Below are 19,515 nucleotides of genomic sequence, written 5' to 3'. Positions count from 1 at the left end.
TTTTCTTCAGTACTCGGCGGTCCCATTCTGTGTGCTTGTGTGGCCTACCACTTTGTGGCTGATACATTGTTGCTCCTAGACGTTTCCACTTCAAAATAACAGCACTTACAGTTGAGCGGGGCAGCTCCAGCAGGGCAGAAATGTGACAAACTGACTTGTTGGAAGGGTGGCATCCTATGACGGTGCCACGTTGAAAGTCACGGAGCTCTTCAGTAAGGCCATTCTACTGCCTAAGTCTAAGCCATGCTCCCTGGTGAAGTATTTTGAATGATTTTATTTAGACAAGAGTAATTATATCATTTTGGCAAAACATCAATTTCCTTTAGGGCAATGCATTCTAACAGTGCACTGTGCACCCGCCAACTTTCCTTTCCAATTCGCAAGAGACTGAAACCAGAGATCTGTATGTAATGACGAGATGCTCATGTCTTCGACCGAACAATGTGATTCTTTGTCCCAAAGGCGGGAAGGCAGGCGAGAAGCTTAGGTCTGCATATTATTCCCATAGAAACACATTGGGCTTACACTGGACAGAATTTGGCAAGAGTGAGCCATCTCGCTTAGCCTCTTCCTCTCTGCTGAAACTATATTACCAGAGAAAGCATCAGAGCAAGAAAAACAGCTCCCCTCTACAGTGCATTCAGAAGCTATTCAGACCTTTTCCACATTTTGTTACATTACAGCCTTGTTCTAAAATGATTTAAATAAATGTTTTTCCTCATCAATCTACAACCAATACCCCATAATGACGAAGCAGAAACAGGTTTTTAGAAATATTATAGAAAAGGGGATTCAGACCCTTTGCTATGAGACTTGAAATTGAGCTCAGTTAGAGCAAATACCAAGCCATGAGGTCAAAGGAATTGTCCGTAGAGCGACGAGACAGGATTGTGTCAGGGCACAGATTTAGGGAAGGTTACCAAAAAATGTCTGCAGCATTGAAGGTCCCCAAGCACAGAGTGGCCTCCATCATTCTTAAATTGAAGAAGTTTGGAACCACCAACACTCTTCCTAGAGCTGGCCGCCTGGCCCAACTGATCAAAGCATTGTGGCTGCCAAAATCAAGTCACATTCTCCACCTCAACTTCACAATGTCAATAACTCTCACATCCACTTAGTGGCTGCCTGATTCTGCTTCAGACAGCTAGTCAGTGTCTTGTCAAACAAGGAAAGGCAACAATATAGTGTTTGTCAAGTACCTAGCTATTTCCACTACTGGCACTCCTGACTACCTCTTAGAACAATACACTTCTCTCTGTTTCTCCATCAACACTCCCATCTGTACACAAGTCACAGGGCGCTTGTTTCTCCTAGGACAGATCATTGTTCTTATCTTGTCAACCGTTCTGCCTTGGAGTGTGCGTGTCTGTTTGTTTGTGTCAGTCTGCGGATGTGTGTGAAAGTGTGAGGATGTGTTCGTGAGTGTTGGTGCCTGAGTGGTGAGTGAGTGTGAGAGTGTAGATAAGTGCAATGAAGTGCCATTTGTATATGCTTGTGTGTGTGTGTGTGTGTGTGTGTGTGTGTGTGTGTGTGTGTGTGTGTGTGTGTGTGTGTGTGTGTGTGTGTGTGTGTGTGTGTGTGTGTGTGTTTGTGGCAACGTCTCAGTGTGTCAGAGTTGCCCCTTTTTTACCGCTGTGTTCTGAGTGAGCGGCGCCTGCGGTTTCCTCTGTCGTCCTGTTGGCACTGTTGTTACCCCCGGAGACAGGACATGGGGTCTGGAGTGCCCCCTGTCTCCGCCAACCCTTCCCCCTACTCACACACCCCTCCTCTCCTAAGGCGGTCTGGCTGCCAACCTCCTCCTGATTCCTTAACCAGCTGGTATCCTGGCCAGAGGAAGCTGAGGTGCCAGTAGTAATGGGCAGGACTGACTGGCGCTAGCAAGGCAAGGGATGCCCCTCAGGCAAATCTTTTGAGAGTATTATTGTATGTAGATAGCCTCTTCTGTGGAAGAGATTGAACAGTTTGATCAATACAATTCAACAACATTCAGGTAGGGTGAGTGGGCTGCTGGCAGTTTATTATTTCATTGTCTTTCCGAGGAGTGTTTCAGGAAATGGTAAAAGTGCAAAAAAAAATAAACAAACCACTCAGTACACTCACTTTCCTCTCGTCCCTGGCTCTCCCTTCAGGATGTGCCTTGGAATCCGAAACGAAGCGCGGCAGAACACACACACACTGAGGCAGAACACACACACACACAGAGGCAGAACACACACACACACAGAGGCAGAACACACACACACACAGAGGCAGAACACACACACACACTGAGGCAGAACACACACACATACTGAGGCAGAACACACACACACTGAGGCAGAACACACACACACGGAGGCAGAACACACACACACGGAGGCAGAACACACACACACTGAGGCAGAACACACACACACACTGAGGCAGAACACACACACACTGAGGCAGAACACACACACACTGAGGCAGAACACACACACACACTGAGGCAGAACACACACACACTGAGGCAGAACACACACACACTGAGGCAGAACACACACACACACTGAGGCAGAACACACACACACACTGAGGCAGAACACACACACACACTGAGGCAGAACACACACACACACACACACACTGAGGCAGAACACACACACACACACACACTGAGGCAGAACACACACACACACACTGAGGCAGAACACACACACACACACTGAGGCAGAACACACACACACACAGAGGCAGAACACACACACACACAGAGGCAGAACACACACACACACTTCACTTCTGTTTGCTCTCTATGTTTACGTCCTGCTCCCATCTCCACACAAACGCCCGGCCCTAAGCCACAAAGGTAATTATGCTAAAAATACTCTGTTCCCTCGCCCCTCCCTCCATCCGTCCCGATCTGGCCCAGCATTTCGAACGTAGAGTCCATCCCACACACACACACTCTGTCACACACTCTGTCACACACACTGGAGTGTGTTTTTTTCCTGGAAGGATTTTGCACTCTGCCTGGATCTTTAATCTGTCCGGCCCACCTTTCAGCAGGGAACAATACCCAGGGGGCCACTCTCTCTCTCTGCAGCCGTGAAAGTGACCCGGTCGGGCGAGGGGAGAGGAGAGGAGGTGTAGCATGACCTAGGGGTCCAATTCAGTCCAGTCTGAGTGTCTATATCCTGTAGTAACAGGATGTGAGCAGATGGATTGGAGTCATGTTTCCCTCATCCTGACATTTCTCTCACCCTCCAACCCACCTCAACCCACCTCAAACCACATCAACCCACCTCAACCCACCTCAAACCACCTCAAACCACCTCAACCTACCTCAAACCACCTCAACCTACCTCAACCCACCTCAACCCACCTCAACCTACCTCAAACCACCTCAAACCACCTCAACCCACCTCAAACCACCTCAACCCACCTCAAACCACCTCAACCCACCTCAACCCACCTCAAACCACCTCAACCCACCTCAACCCACCTCAAACCACCTCAACCACTCTCCACCCCTGTCCACCCCCTCAACCTGTCTCCACCCCCTTAACCCCCTTCACCCCTCCTTACCACCCTCAACCCCTCTCCGCCCCTCTCCACCCCCCTCAACCTCTTTCGACCCCCCTCAACCCCTCTCAACCCCCCTCAACCCCTCTCCACCCCAGTGGGGCTATGAGCTAGTTAAACTGTGGGGCTATCAGCTAGTTAACACTGGGGGGCTATCAGCTAGTTAACACTGGGAGTGGGGGGGGGCTATCAGCTAGTTAACACTGGGAGTGGGGGGGGGCTATCAGCTAGTTAACACTGGGGGGTGGGGGGGGGGCTATCAGCTAGTTAACACTGGGGGTGGGGGGGGGGCTATCAGCTAGTTAACACTGGGGGTGGGGCGGCTATCTGCTAGTTAACACTGGGGGTGGGGCGGGGCTGTCAGCTAGTTAACACTGGGGGGCTATCAGCTAGTTAACACTGGGGGGCTATCAGCTAGTTAACATTGGGGGTGGGGCGGCTATCAGCTAGTTAACACTGGGGGGCTATCAGCTAGTTAACACTGGGAGTGGGGGGGGCTATCAGCTAGTTAACACTGGGAGTGGGGGGGGGGGGGGGGGGTTATCAGCTAGTTAACACTGGGGGTGGGGGGGCTATCTGCTAGTTAACACTGGGGGGCTATCAGCTAGTTAACACAAGACTCCATTAATGCTGGGGGTGGGGGGATATCAGCTAGTTAACACTGGGGGTGGGGCGGCTATCTGCTAGTTAACACTGGGGGGCTATCAACTAGTTAACACTGGGGGTGGGGGGGCTATCAGCTAGTTAACACTGGGGGTGGGGGGGGGCTATCAGCTAGTTAACACTGGGGGTGGGGGGGCTATCAGCTAGTTAACACTGGGGTGGGGGGGCTATCAGCTAGTTAACACTGGGGGGGGGGGGCTATCAGATAGTTAACACTGGGGGTGGGGGGGCTATCAGCTAGTTAACACTGGGGGTGGGGGAACTATCAGCTAATTAACACTGGGGGTGGGGGGGGCTATCAGCTAGTTAACACTGGGGGTGGGGGGGCTATCAGCTAGTTAACACTGGGGGTGGGGGAACTATCAGCTAATTAACACTGGGGGTGGGGGGTCCACCTGTTCCCTGAGAAAGGGCAGGATGCTTCCACTGGGTAACAGTAATTTCCTCAAGTCTGCCTCCTCCAAGAAAACAACCATGTTACACAATACACCCTGCTGATGTGGATTCTGTCTGTGGAGACAGAGTCTGGAGTTACAATAGAGACATAGTCTGGAGTTACAATAGAGACAGAGTCTGGAGTTACACTAGAGACAGAGTCTTGTGTTACTGTAGAGTAACACAAGACTCTGTCTCTATTGTAACTTCAGACTCTGTCTCCACAGTAACACAAGACTCTGTCTCTATTGTAACTCCAGACTCTGTCTCTATTGTAACTCCAGACTCTGTCTCCACAGACAGAATCCACATCAGCAGGGTGAAATGTCTGTACATTTACGTAATGTCAGTGTCTGTTGTTGAGAGCGTATTGTGAGGTTGTCAAGTTACTTTGTTTAATTTTATTGCAGCAATAATGTTCATCCTACGTTTACCACTGTGGCCTCATGTTAGTCCTTATCAGCCCTCATGTTGTTCTGTTTTGTTGTGTGTTCATGATTTGCTCAGGAGTTGTGTGTGCAGTGTTGCTTTTGTGTGACTGTTGGTATGGTTGTGGATGTGTTGTTGGTATGGTTCAGGATGTGGTTGTGGTTCTGAATAGCTCATGACACGATTGTGTTGAGTTCATGATTGGTTGGTTGTTGAGATAAGAAAATAGTTTTAGTTGTGGTTGAGTTCATGATGTACCTGTTATCTGAACACTGAATGCAAGTTGACCATATTGACCACATTGCTTCTGTGTGACGTTGCTTTTATGAGACTGTTTTTATGGTTGTGACGATGTGTGTTCATGTCTCCAGTTTCCTGACCAGGAGTTGACCCCAGACCAGAGGAACATAGTGTGGAACAGCAGACAGGGCTTCCTCATCCACAGCCCCACCTACTTCTACATCGGCCTGTTCTCCTGCAAGACCTCTGTCAACGGGACCACGCACTCCCTCAATTACCTCACACACAGACAAGGTGATCACACATGCACATGCAGGCACACACACACAAACACACACACCTAATGAAAAAAATCCAGTGAATTTCAAAAATTGGAAATATTCAAATATCTTATCCCCACTCCTGTCCCAGTGAATAAGATCATGAAGGTATATCTGAACAGTACCAGTCCAGTGCACTCTCTACAGGGGGAGAGTCTGGCCATCAACTGTACTGTCACTGCAGAGTGGAACAGCAGAGTGTCCATCAGCTGGGACTACCCTGGACAGGTAGGACCTTATGAAGAACACTACAATTATGGCATACACTACTAAGTGCACTATGTTACAGTATGCAGTACTGTATGTAGAATAACTTCACCATCTGACTACTTGTTTGGAAAACTTTTACTATATCTGAATAATATCTCCACCTCTCCCCTCCCTCCCTCTCTCCATATTTCTCTACCTCTCCCCTCCCTCTCTCTCTCCATATTTCTCTACCTCTCCCCTCCCTCTCTCTCTCCATATTTCTCTACCTCTCCCCTCCCTCTCTCTCTCCATATTTCTCTACCTCTCCCCTCCCTCTCTCTCTCCATATTTCTCTACCTCTCCCCTCCCTCTCTCCATATTTCTCTACCTCTCCCCTCCCTCTCTCTCTCCATATTTCTCTACCTCTCCCCTCCCTCTCTCTCTCCATATTTCTCTACCTCTCCCCTCCCTCTCTCTCTCCATATTTCTCTACCTCTCCCCTCCCTCTCTCTCTCCATATTTCTCTACCTCTCCCCTCCCTCTCTCTCTCCATATTTCTCTACCTCTCCCCTCCCTCTCTCCATATTTCTCTACCTCTCCCCTCCCTCTCTCTCTCCATATTTCTCTACCTCTCCCCTCCCTCTCTCCATATTTCTCTACCTCTCCCCTCCCTCTCTCTCTCCATATTTCTCTACCTCTCCCCTCTCTCTCTCCATATTTCTCTACCTCTCCCCTCCCTCTCTCTCTCCATATTTCTCTACCTCTCCCCTCCCTCTCTCTCTCCATATTTCTCTACCTCTCCCCTCCCTCTCTCCATATTTCTCTACCTCTCCCCTCCCTCTCTCTCTCCATATTTCTCTACCTCTCCCCTCCCTCCCTCTCTCCATATTTCTCTACCTCTCCCCTCCCTCTCTCTCTCCATATTTCTCTACCTCTCCCCTCCCTCCCTCTCTCCATATTTCTCTACCTCTCCCCTCCCTCTCTCTCTCCATATTTCTCTACCTCTCCCCTCCCTCTCTCTCTCCATATTTCTCTACCTCTCCCCTCCCTCTCTCTCTCCATATTTCTCTACCTCTCCCCTCCCTCTCTCTCTCCATATTTCTCTACCTCTCCCCTCCCTCTCTCTCTCCATATTTCTCTACCTCTCCCCTCCCTCTCTCCATATTTCTCTACCTCTCCCCTCCCTCCCTCTCTCCATATTTCTCTACCTCTCCCCTCCCTCTCTCCATATTTCTCTACCTCTCCCCTCCCTCTCTCCATATTTCTCTACCTCTCCCCTCCCTCTCTCCATATTTCTCTACCTCTCCCCTCCCTCTCTCGCTCCATATTTCTCTCCCCTCCCTCTCTCTCTCCATATTTCTCTACCTCTCCCCTCCCTCTCTCCATATTTCTCTACCTCTCCCCTCCCTCTCTCTCTCCATATTTCTCTACCTCTCCCCTCCCTCTCTCTCTCCATATTTCTCTACCTCTCCCCTCCCTCTCTCTCTCCATATTTCTCTACCTCTCCCCTCCCTCTCTCTCTCCATATTTCTCTACCTCTCCCCTCCCTCTCTCTCTCCATATTTCTCTACCTCTCCCCTCCCTCTCTCTCTCCATATTTCTCTACCGCTCCCCTCCCTCTCTCTCTCCATATTTCTCTACCTCTCCCCTCCCTCTCTCCACATTTCTCTACCTCTCCCCTCCCTCTCTCTCTCCATATTTCTCTACCTCTCCCCTCCCTCTCTCTCCATATTTCTCTACCTCTCCCCTCCCTCTCTCTCTCCATATTTCTCTACCTCTCCCCTCCCTCCCTCTCTCCATATTTCTCTACCTCTCCCCTCCCTCTCTCTCTCCATATTTCTCTACCTCTCCCCTCCCTCTCTCCATATTTCTCTACCTCTCCCCTCCCTCTCTCTCTCCATATTTCTCTACCTCTCCCCTCCCTCTCTCTCTCCATATTTCTCTACCTCTCCCCTCCCTCTCTCTCTCCATATTTCTCTACCTCTCCCCTCCCTCTCTCCATATTTCTCTACCTCTCCCCTCCCTTTCTCTCTCCATATTTCTCTACCTCTCCCCTCCCTCTCTCCATATTTCTCTACCTCTCCCCTCCCTCTCTCTCTCCATATTTCTCTACCTCTCCCCTCCCTCTCTCTCTCCATATTTCTCTACCTCTCCCCTCCCTCTCTCTCTCCATATTTCTCTACCTCTCCCCTCCCTCTCTCTCTCCATATTTCTCTACCTCTCCCCTCCCTCTCTCTCTCCATATTTCTCTACCTCTCCCCTCCCTCTCTCTCTCCATATTTCTCTACCTCTCCCCTCCCTCTCTCCATATTTCTCTACCTCTCCCCTCCCTCTCTCCATATTTCTCTACCTCTCCCCTCCCTCTCTCTCTCCATATTTCTCTACCTCTCCCCTCCCTCTCTCTCTCCATATTTCTCTACCTCTCCCCTCCCTCTCTCTCTCCATATTTCTCTACCTCTCCCCTCTCTCTCTCCATATTTCTCTACCTCTCCCCTCCCTCTCTCTCTCCATATTTCTCTACCTCTCCCCTCCCTCTCTCTCTCCATATTTCTCTACCTCTCCCCTCCCTCTCTCTCTCCATATTTCTCTACCTCTCCCCTCCCTCTCTCTCTCCATATTTCTCTACCTCTCCCCTCCCTCTCTCTCTCCATATTTCTCTACCTCTCCCCTCCCTCTCTCCATATTTCTCTACCTCTCCCCTCCCTCCCTCTCTCCATATTTCTCTACCTCTCCCCTCCCTCTCTCTCTCCATATTTCTCTACCTCTCCCCTCCCTCTCTCTCTCCATATTTCTCTACCTCTCCCCTCCCTCTCTCCATATTTCTCTACCTCTCCCCTCCCTCTCTCCATATTTCTCTACCTCTCCCCTCCCTCTCTCCATATTTCTCTACCTCTCCCCTCCCTCTCTCTCTCCATATTTCTCTACCTCTCCCCTCCCTCTCTCTCTCCATATTTCTCTACCTCTCCCCTCCCTCCCTCCATATTTCTCTACCTCTCCCCTCCCTCTCTCTCTCCATATTTCTCTACCTCTCCCCTCCCTCTCTCCATATTTCTCTACCTCTCCCCTCCCTCTCTCTCTCCATATTTCTCTACCTCTCCCCTCCCTCTCTCTCTCCATATTTCTCTACCTCTCCCCTCCCTCTCTCTCTCCATATTTCTCTACCTCTCCCCTCCCTCTCTCTCTCCATATTTCTCTACCTCTCCCCTTCCTCTCTCTCTCCATATTTCTCTACCTCTCCCCTCCCTCTCTCTCTCCATATTTCTCTACCTCTCCCCTCCCTCTCTCTCTCCATATTTCTCTACCTCTCCCCTCCCTCTCTCCATATTTCTCTACCTCTCCCCTCCCTCTCTCCATATTTCTCTACCTCTCCCCTCCCTCTCTCTCTCCATATTTCTCTACCTCTCCCCTCCCTCTCTCTCTCCATATTTCTCTACCTCTCCCCTCTCTCTCTCCATATTTCTCTACCTCTCCCCTCCCTCTCTCCATATTTCTCTACCTCTCCCCTCCCTCTCTCTCTCCATATTTCTCTACCTCTCCCCTCCCTCTCTCTCTCCATATTTCTCTACCTCTCCCCTCCCTCTCTCTCTCCATATTTCTCTACCTCTCCCCTCCCTCTCTCCATATTTCTCTACCTCTCCCCTCCCTCTCTCTCTCCATATTTCTCTATCTCTCCCCTCCCTCTCTCCATATTACTCTACCTCTCCCCTCCCTCTCTCCATATTTCTCTACCTCTCCCCTCCCTCTCTCCATATTTCTCTACCTCTCCCCTCCCTCCCTCTCTCCATATTTCTCTACCTCTCCCCTCCCACTCTCTCTCCATATTTCTCTACCTCTCCCCTCCCTCTCTCTCTCCATATTTCTCTACCTCTCCCCTCCCTCTCTCCATATTTCTCTACCTCTCCCCTCCCTCTCTCCATATTTCTCTACCTCTCCCCTCCCTCTCTCTCTCCATATTTCTCTACCTCTCCCCTCCCTCTCTCTCTCCATATTTCTTTACCTCTCCCCTCCCTCCCTCCATATTTCTCTACCTCTCCCCTCCCTCTCTCTCTCCATATTTCTCTACCTCTCCCCTCCCTCTCTCCATATTTCTCTACCTCTCCCCTCCCTCTCTCTCTCCATATTTCTCTACCTCTCCCCTCCCTCTCTCTCTCCATATTTCTCTACCTCTCCCCTCCCTCTCTCTCTCCATATTTCTCTACCTCTCCCCTCCCTCTCTCCATATTTCTCTACCTCTCCCCTCCCTCTCTCTCTCCATATTTCTCTACCTCTCCCCTCCCTCTCTCTCTCCATATTTCTCTACCTCTCCCCTCCCTCCCTCTCTCCATATTTCTCTACTTCTCCCCTCCCTCTCTCCATATTTCTCTACCTCTCCCCTCCCTCTCTCCATATTTCTCTACCTCTCCCCTCCCTCTCTCTCTCCATATTTCTCTACCTCTCCCCTCCCTCTCTCTCTCCATATTTCTCTACCTCTCCCCTCCCTCTCTCTCTCCTTCTTTCTCTACCTCTCCCCTCCCTCCCTCTCTCCATATTTCTCTACCTCTCCCCTCCCTCTCTCTCTCCATATTTCTCTACCTCTCCCCTCCCTCTCTCCATATTTCTCTACCTCTCCCCTCCCTCTCTCTCTCCATATTTCTCTACCTCCCCCCTCCCTCTCTCTCTCCTTCTTTCTCTACCTCTCCCCTCCCTCCCTCTCTCCATATTTCTCTACCTCTCCCCTCCCTCTCTCTCTCCATATTTCTCTACCTCTCCCCTCCCTCTCTCTCTCCATATTTCTCTACCTCTCCCCTCCCTCTCTCTCTCCATATTTCTCTACCTCTCCCCTCCCTCTCTCTCTCCTTCTTTCTCTACCTCTCCCCCTCCCTCTTTCTGTCTGACTTTCTCTATCTCTCCCTGTCCGTCTCACTATCTCCATCATACTCTACCTGACCCCTTCCTCCCTCTCTCCTTCTTTCTCTACCTCTTCCCCTCCCTCTGTCTGTCTTTCTCTACCTCTCCCTGTCCCTCTCTCTCTCCTTCTTTCTTTCCCTCCCTCCCTCCCTCCCTCCCTCCCTCCCTCCCTCCCTCCCTCCCTCCCTCCCTCCCTCCCTCCCTCCCTCCCTCTGTCTTTCTCCACCTCTCCCCCTTTCTTTCTCCACCTCTCCCCTTCCTCTCTCTCTTCTTCTTTCTCTACCTCTCCCCTCCCTCTCTCTCTCCTTCTTTCTCTACCCCTCCCTCCCTCCCTCCCTCCCTCTTATATCTGAATAATATCTCTACCTCACTGCCTCCCTCCCTCTCTCCATCTTTCTCTCCCCCTCCCTCCCTCCCTCCCTCCCTCCCTCCCTCCCTCCCTCCCTCCCTCCCTCCCTCCCTCCCTCCCTCCCTCCCTCCCTCCCTCCCTCCCTCCCTCCCTCCCTCCCTCCCTCCCTCCCTCTCTCTGTCTTTCTCTACCCCTCCTCCCTCTCTCTCCCCTCAGGCCAACAGGTCAGCCATAGTCAGTAGGTGGATCATGGCCAGTACATTTCACATGGTGTTCTACAGTATTCTGTCCATCCCCAAACTCCACCGCTCTGACAGAGGGCTTTATATCTGCCGAGTGACCAGTGGACCGGTCAGTCGAGAGACTAACGTATCTGTCACAGTCTATGGTGAGTCAAAATAAACGTAATACTTCCCACCTCTGTGACAAATTCATTCATGAGGAAATTCATTGATGGTAAACACCCACTTCTGCAGTAAGAATACAAATAACAACCCTCCCCTGTATCACTATCTGTAATATGTCATTAATGCGTGATATCCTCTCTCTGTGTGTGTGTGTGTGTGTGTGCGCGCATGCTTGCCTGTCTGTCTGTTTATCCTCCCAGACCGTCCCTTTATCCGTCTGAAGCCCAGACAGGGGGCTGAAGTGGAGGCTCATGCAGGACAGAAGTCATACCGTCTCTCCCCCAAACTACGAGCCTTCCCTGCCCCAGAAGTCATCTGGTAAGAACTTACAGACTGTCAGCTAGCCTGCACACTATCCTACACTACCTTACACGATCCTACACTATCTTACACACTATCCTACACTACCCTACACTATCCTACACTACCCTACACTATCCTACACCACCCTGCACTATCCTACACCACCATACACTATCCTAAACTATCCTACACTATCCTACACTACCCTACACTATCCTACACTACGCTACACTACCCTACACTATCATACACTATCCTACACTATCCCGCACTATCATACACTATCTTACACACTATCATATACTATCCTACACTATCACACACCACCCTACACTGCCCTACACTAATCTACACTATCCTACACTATCATACGCTATCCCGCACTATCCTACACTATCCAACACTATCCTACACTACCCTATACTATCCTACACTACCCTACACTGCCCTACACTACCCTACACTATCATACACTATCCTACACTATCCCACAATATCATACACTATCTTACACACTATCCTATACTATCCTACACTATCCTACACTATCACACACCACCCTACACTGCCCTACACTAATCTACACTATCATACATATAAACAAAAGTTACAAAACCAGAGTGAGGCCCCGTACACACATATACAGTCTATATAGTATACTTTATTCTCTGCCTCCCTGCTGCTGCTTTTTCTTCTTATTGATTGCAGACACTACCCTATACTATTCTACACTATCCTACACTACCCTACACTATCCTACACTGTCCTACACTGCCCTATACTATCGTACACTACCCTATACAATCGTATCCTGTCGTACACTACCCTACACTATCCTACACTACCCTACACTATCCTATACTATCCTACACTACCCTATACTATCCTACACTACCATACACTATCCTACACTATCTTACACTATCGTACACTACCCTGCACTATCCTACACTACACTACACTACCCTATACTATCCTACACTACCCTACACTACCCTACACTACCCTACACTATCCTACACTACCCTACACTACCCTACACTATCGTACACTACCCTGCACTACCATACACTATCCTACACTACCCTGCACTACCCTATACTATCGTACACTACCTTACACTACCATACACTATCCTACACTACCCTATACTATTGTACACTACACTATCCTACACTACCCTGGACTACCCTATACTATCGTACACTACCCTATACAATCGTATCCTGTCGTACACTACCATACAATATCCTACACTACACTATACTATTGTACACTGCTCTAAACTACCCTACCCTACACTATCCTACACTATCCTATACTATCCTACACTACCCTATACTATCCTACACTACCCTATACTATCCTACACTACCCTATACTACCCTACACTACCCTACACTACCTACACTACCCTATACTATCCTACACTACCCTACACTACCCTACACTACACTACCCTATACTACCCTACACTACCCTATACTATCGTACACTACCCTACACAACCCTACACTATCGTACACTACCCTACACTATCCTATACTATCCTACACTACCCTATACTATCCTATACTATCCTACACTACCCTACACTACCCTATACTATCCTACACTATCATACACTACCCTACACTACCATATACTATCCTACACTACTCTACACTATCCTATACTATCCTACACTACCCTACACAACCCTACACTATCCTACACTACACTACCCTATACTATCGTACACTACCCTACACTACACTATCCTACACTACCCTATACTATCCTACACTACCCTATACTATCCTACACTACACTACCCTATACTATTGTACTCTACCCTACCCTACACTACCCTATACTATCCTACACTACCCTATACTATCCTACACTACACTACCCTATACTATCCTATATACTATCCTATACTATCGTACACACTATCCTACACCACCCTACACTACCCCATACTATCCTACCCTACACTATCCTACACTACCCTATACTATCCTACACTACCCTACACTACCCCATACTATCCTACCCTACACTATCCTACACTATCCTACACTACCCTATACTATCCTACACTACCCTATACTATCATACACTATCCTACACTACCCTATACTACCCTACACTACCCTACACAACCCTATACTATCGTACACTACCCTACACTACATTACACTATCCTTCACTACCCTACACTACCCTACACTACCCTACACTACCCTATGATATCGTACACTACCCTACACTACCCTATACTATCCTACACTACCCTACCCTACACTACCCTATACTATCGTACACTACCCTACACTATCCTACACTACCCTACACTACCCCATACTATCATACACTATTCTACACTACCCTATAATACCCTACACAACCCTACACTACCCTATACTATCCTACACTACCCTACACTATCCTACACTACCCTACACAACCCTACACTACTCTATACTATCCTACACTACCCTATACTATCCTACACTACCCTATATTATCATACACTATCCTACACTATCCTACACTACCCTACACTACCCTACACTATCCTACACTACCTTAAACTACCCTACACTATCGTACACTATCCTACACTACCCCATACTATCATACACTATTCTACACTACCCTATAATACCCTACACAACCCTACACTACCCTATACTATCCTACACTACCCTACACTATCCTACACTACCCTACACAACCCTACACTACCCTATATTATCCTACACTACCCTATACTATCCTACACTACCCTATACTATCATACACTATCCTACACTATCCTACACTACCCTACACTATCCTACACTACCTTAAACTACCCTACACTATCGTACACTATCCTACACTACCCTATACTATCCTACACTACCCTATACTATCCTATACTATCCTACACTACCCTACACTACCCTATACTATCCTACACTATCATACACTACCCTACACTACCATATACTATCCTACACTACTCTACACTATCCTATACTATCCTACACTACCCTACACAACCCTACACTATCCTACACTACACTACCCTATACTATCGTACACTACCCTACACTACACTATCCTACACTACCCTATACTATCCTACACTACCCTATACTATCCTACACTACACTACCCTATACTATTGTACTCTACCCTACCCTACACTACCCTATACTATCCTACACTACCCTATACTATCCTACACTACACTACCCTATACTATCCTATATACTATCCTATACTATCGTACACACTATCCTACACCACCCTACACTACCCCATACTATCCTACCCTACACTATCCTACACTACCCTATACTATCCTACACTACCCTACACTACCCCATACTATCCTACCCTACACTATCCTACACTATCCTACACTACCCTATACTATCCTACACTACCCTATACTATCATACACTATCCTACACTACCCTATACTACCCTACACTACCCTACACAACCCTATACTATCGTACACTACCCTACACTACATTACACTATCCTTCACTACCCTACACTACCCTACACTACCCTACACTACCCTATGATATCGTACACTACCCTACACTACCCTATACTATCCTACACTACCCTACCCTACACTACCCTATACTATCGTACACTACCCTACACTATCCTACACTACCCTACACTACCCCATACTATCATACACTATTCTACACTACCCTATAATACCCTACACAACCCTACACTACCCTATACTATCCTACACTACCCTACACTATCCTACACTACCCTACACAACCCTACACTACTCTATACTATCCTACACTACCCTATACTATCCTACACTACCCTATATTATCATACACTATCCTACACTATCCTACACTACCCTACACTACCCTACACTATCCTACACTACCTTAAACTACCCTACACTATCGTACACTATCCTACACTACCCCATACTATCATACACTATTCTACACTACCCTATAATACCCTACACAACCCTACACTACCCTATACTATCCTACACTACCCTACACTATCCTACACTACCCTACACAACCCTACACTACCCTATATTATCCTACACTACCCTATACTATCCTACACTACCCTATACTATCATACACTATCCTACACTATCCTACACTACCCTACACTATCCTACACTACCTTAAACTACCCTACACTATCGTACACTATCCTACACTACCCCATACTATCGTACACTACCCTATACTATCGGACACTACCCTATACTATCCTACACTACCCTATACTATCTTACACTACCCTATACTATCGTACACTACCACACACTATCCTACACTACTATTATTTGTCACATGCGCTGAATACAACAAGTGGAGACCTTACAGTGAAATGCTTACTTACAAGATCTTAACCAGAAGTTCAAGGAGAGCTAAGAAAATATTTACCAAATAAACCAAAGTAAAAAATAATTAAAAGTAACACAATAAAATAACAATAGCGAGGCTATATACAGGGGGTACAGGTACTGGGGTACTGGGGGGGTACAGGTTAGAGGTAATTTGTACATGTAGGTAGGGGTGAAGTGACTATGCATAGATAATAACACACTATCCTACACTAACCTATGTGAGAGATAGAGATGACCAAGTTACACATGTATGACGTTTTAGCATTCTTCATTTTAGCATTATTTAATTGTTCTTCACATAAGAGTTCATTGAGGAATTTCCTGCATGTTTTTCCGTGTTAGGTTGAAGGATGGGAAGGTGGCAGCGGAGGAGTGTTCCCGTTACCATGTGGACGGGAATTCCCTGGTGATCCGTGATGTGGCGGAGGAGGATGCAGGGAAGTACACTATCCTGGTTGGAATCCAGGAACACAGACTCTACCAGAACCTAACGCTCTCTCTTGTGGTCAACGGTGAGGACAAAGATTTCCCTGCACTCTTCACCCTCCATCGCTTTCTCTATTTTTTTTTAATCTTCATGCATCCTCTCTTTAGCTCTGTGCCCACTTTGTGTCTCCTAGACATTCTGCTGTTCCATTCTGTTCCCTTCTTTCTCTTCTTACCCTTTTTATCTCTCACCCTCTCTCTCTCTCTCTCTCTCGCTCTCTCTCTCTCTCTCTCTGATGAATAGCGCTGTAGTGATATTCTTAGATTCAATTGAAAAGGTGAATAAGATAGTTGAGAGGGGTGTTGTGTTGCGGGAGACACAGACGCCGGTATTTCCGCTTATGAATCCTGCGAAGAAAGTTATGCTTTCTAACGTGCCACCATTTGTTAGAGATGAAGTGTTAGAGCGAGAGTTATCTCGCCATGGTCAAATCGTATCTACAATAAAGAAGGTTCTTTTTGGATGCAAATCTCCGTTGTTGAAACATGTCGTGTCTCATAGGAGACAAGTGCATATGATTTTAAAAAAGGAAGGAGATGAACTGAATTTAGCGTTTAGTTTTAAGATTGATGGATTTGATTATGTCTTCTATGCATCTACTGAATCAATGAAATGTTTTGGATGTGGAAGAGAGGGGCATTTGGTGCGTAATTGTCCCGAGAATGAGCACGCTGAGCCTGGTAGTAGCTTTGGTGCGGGTGCAACTAACGTACCACAGCGAAGGGATGAAAATACTACAGGTGTAGGGGAAGAGAGAAGGTGGGCAGATGTGGTTGGAAAAGTAGGAGAGGAAGGCATTGTGGATACGGGGGCAATTGTGGTAGATCAGAACAAAGAGGGAGGGGAAACAGTAGGTGAGGTTGCGACTGCCGTCGCTGAGGTGGTGCTGGAAAATGAAATTGGAGGTCAAGAGGAGATTGAAATAACGGAAAAGGAAGCGGATGTTTTCAAAATACCGAGGAGTAAAAGGAAGAATTTAAGGGGTGGTGAAGGGTCTAATTCTAAGAGAAAGGTAGAGATGGATAAATCAGGTGAAGATGAACAGGTTGTAGAGATGGGGTTTTCTTCTGGGGAGGATAGCGAGAGTGAGTCATCTGACGCGTCACAACAATATAGTGAGATAGATGGGGTGGAAGGGAGGTATGGGATCGAGAAGATACGTTAATTTCTGAAGTTGACAAAAGGGAAGAAATATATGCAGGATTACAATGTAACTGATTTTTTCCCTGCACGTGAATTGTTTATTGAATCAGCAAAGTTTCTGATGTCAAAAATTACAGGGGGAGGTTTGAAAAGCCCTGAAATTGCTAGACTCAAGAAAGTGGTCACGAGAGTAATAAGTGATGCAAATTCTAAAGAAAATGAAAGAGTTCAGTTGCAGTTTTAACTCTGTAAAGAGATGTGGTGGCTGTATCTTCCTCTGTATTTTTTTCTTATCCATGAGCAGTTTTAAGATCTCTTCTTTAAACGTAAATGGGGCAAGAGATGTTAAAAAAAGAGCCATGGTGTATGAGTTAATGAGGGGAAAGGGAAGTGACATAATTTTTCTACAAGAAACGCATAGTAATTTGGAAAATGAAGTTATGTGGCAACAGGAGTGGGGGGGGACAGTGGTGTGTAGTCATAAAAACTCAAAAAGTGGGGGTGTGGTTATCTTGTTCTCAAAAGGGTTTTTGCCTTTGTCATATGAGGTTGAAGAGGTAGTTGAGGGGAGGTTATTAAAAGTTAGAGCAAGGTATGAAAACATCAATATGTGTCTGATAAATGTATATGCCCCAGTGGTGACAGTTGAGAGGGTATGTTTTTTAGAGACATTATCAAATACCATTGAGAAATGTAACAAAGAAGATTATTTGTTTATTGCTGGGGATTTTAACTGCACAGTTAGCGATTTAGATAGAAATCACCAAGAACCTCATATAGCCTCAAGGACGTTTTTAAAACGCCTTATTGTAACAAATGAACTGTGTGATATTTGGCGGAGTCAACATGGAGGAACAAGGCAGTACACCTGGGCGCATGTGAGAGAGAACATCATCTCTATGGCCAGGTTAGATAGGTTTTATGTTTTTGAGCATCAATCTCAGGTCTGTAAATCAAGTGTGATAACTCCAGTGGGATTTTCTGATCATTGTTTAATAACAGAGGTGGTGTTCATTAACGATGTAAAACCTAAAAGCGCATACTGGCATTTTAATATAACTTTATTGAGTGATGCTTACTTCAGGAACTGTTTCAGTTTTTTTTGGGAGAGGTGGAGGTCTCAAAAGGACAGTTTTGTATCCCTTCAACAATGGTGGGATATAGGGAAAATCCAGATTCAACAATTTTGTAATCAATACACGAGGAATGTCACCAAGGATATCACCAGATCAATGAAAGCCCTAGAGATTGAAATAGTGGAACTCATGACGTTGGTTGAGACCACAGGAGATCGAGGCCATACTCAGGCCCTCAAGAGGAGAAAAGCTGCATTGGCAGATCTGCTGGGTATCAGAGCACAGGGGGCACTGGTGAGAAGTAAATTTCAGGGCATATCTGAAATGGATGCCTCATCCAAATTTTTCTTTGGTTTAGAGAAAAAGAATGGACAAAGAAAAATTATTCATTGTCTCAAATCAGCTGTTGGACAAGAGCTCACTAGCCCTAGTGAAATTAGAAAGAGGGCAGTAGAGTTCTATGCTGAGCTCTACAAGTGTGAGTACAAAGAGGACAAAACAGTGACACAGCAGTTCTTTGATGGGCTCCCAAAGGTGCCTGCAGAAGCTCAGGTTGAGCTTGAGCAACCATTGTCTTTGCAGGATTTATACACTGCATTAAAAGGCATGGGAAATGGAAGGGCACCAGGCATTGATGGGCTTCCCGTT

At 47.1% G+C, this 19,515-nt stretch overlaps 1 protein-coding gene across 2 annotated transcripts in view; it reads left to right on the top strand.

Annotated features, from left to right (window-relative positions):
- LOC139366977 (vascular endothelial growth factor receptor 1-like) overlaps window positions 1–19,515 on the top strand; it is a 77,162-nt gene that overhangs the window by 16,731 nt on the left and 40,916 nt on the right. For both annotated transcript variants that reach the window (XM_071104794.1, XM_071104793.1), the window contains exons 5-9: window positions 5,442–5,604; window positions 5,722–5,858; window positions 11,272–11,443; window positions 11,663–11,780; window positions 16,504–16,673. In XM_071104794.1, coding sequence (XP_070960895.1) covers window positions 5,442–5,604; window positions 5,722–5,858; window positions 11,272–11,443; window positions 11,663–11,780; window positions 16,504–16,673 — 760 coding nt within the window. The remainder of the gene's footprint in view (window positions 1–5,441; window positions 5,605–5,721; window positions 5,859–11,271; window positions 11,444–11,662; window positions 11,781–16,503; window positions 16,674–19,515) is intronic.

Source organism: Oncorhynchus clarkii, chromosome 15, assembly GCF_045791955.1.
Source record: "Oncorhynchus clarkii lewisi isolate Uvic-CL-2024 chromosome 15, UVic_Ocla_1.0, whole genome shotgun sequence".
In the NCBI taxonomy this organism is placed as follows: Eukaryota; Metazoa; Chordata; class Actinopteri; order Salmoniformes; family Salmonidae; genus Oncorhynchus; species Oncorhynchus clarkii.
This window is presented reverse-complemented; position numbering and strand designations above follow the sequence as displayed.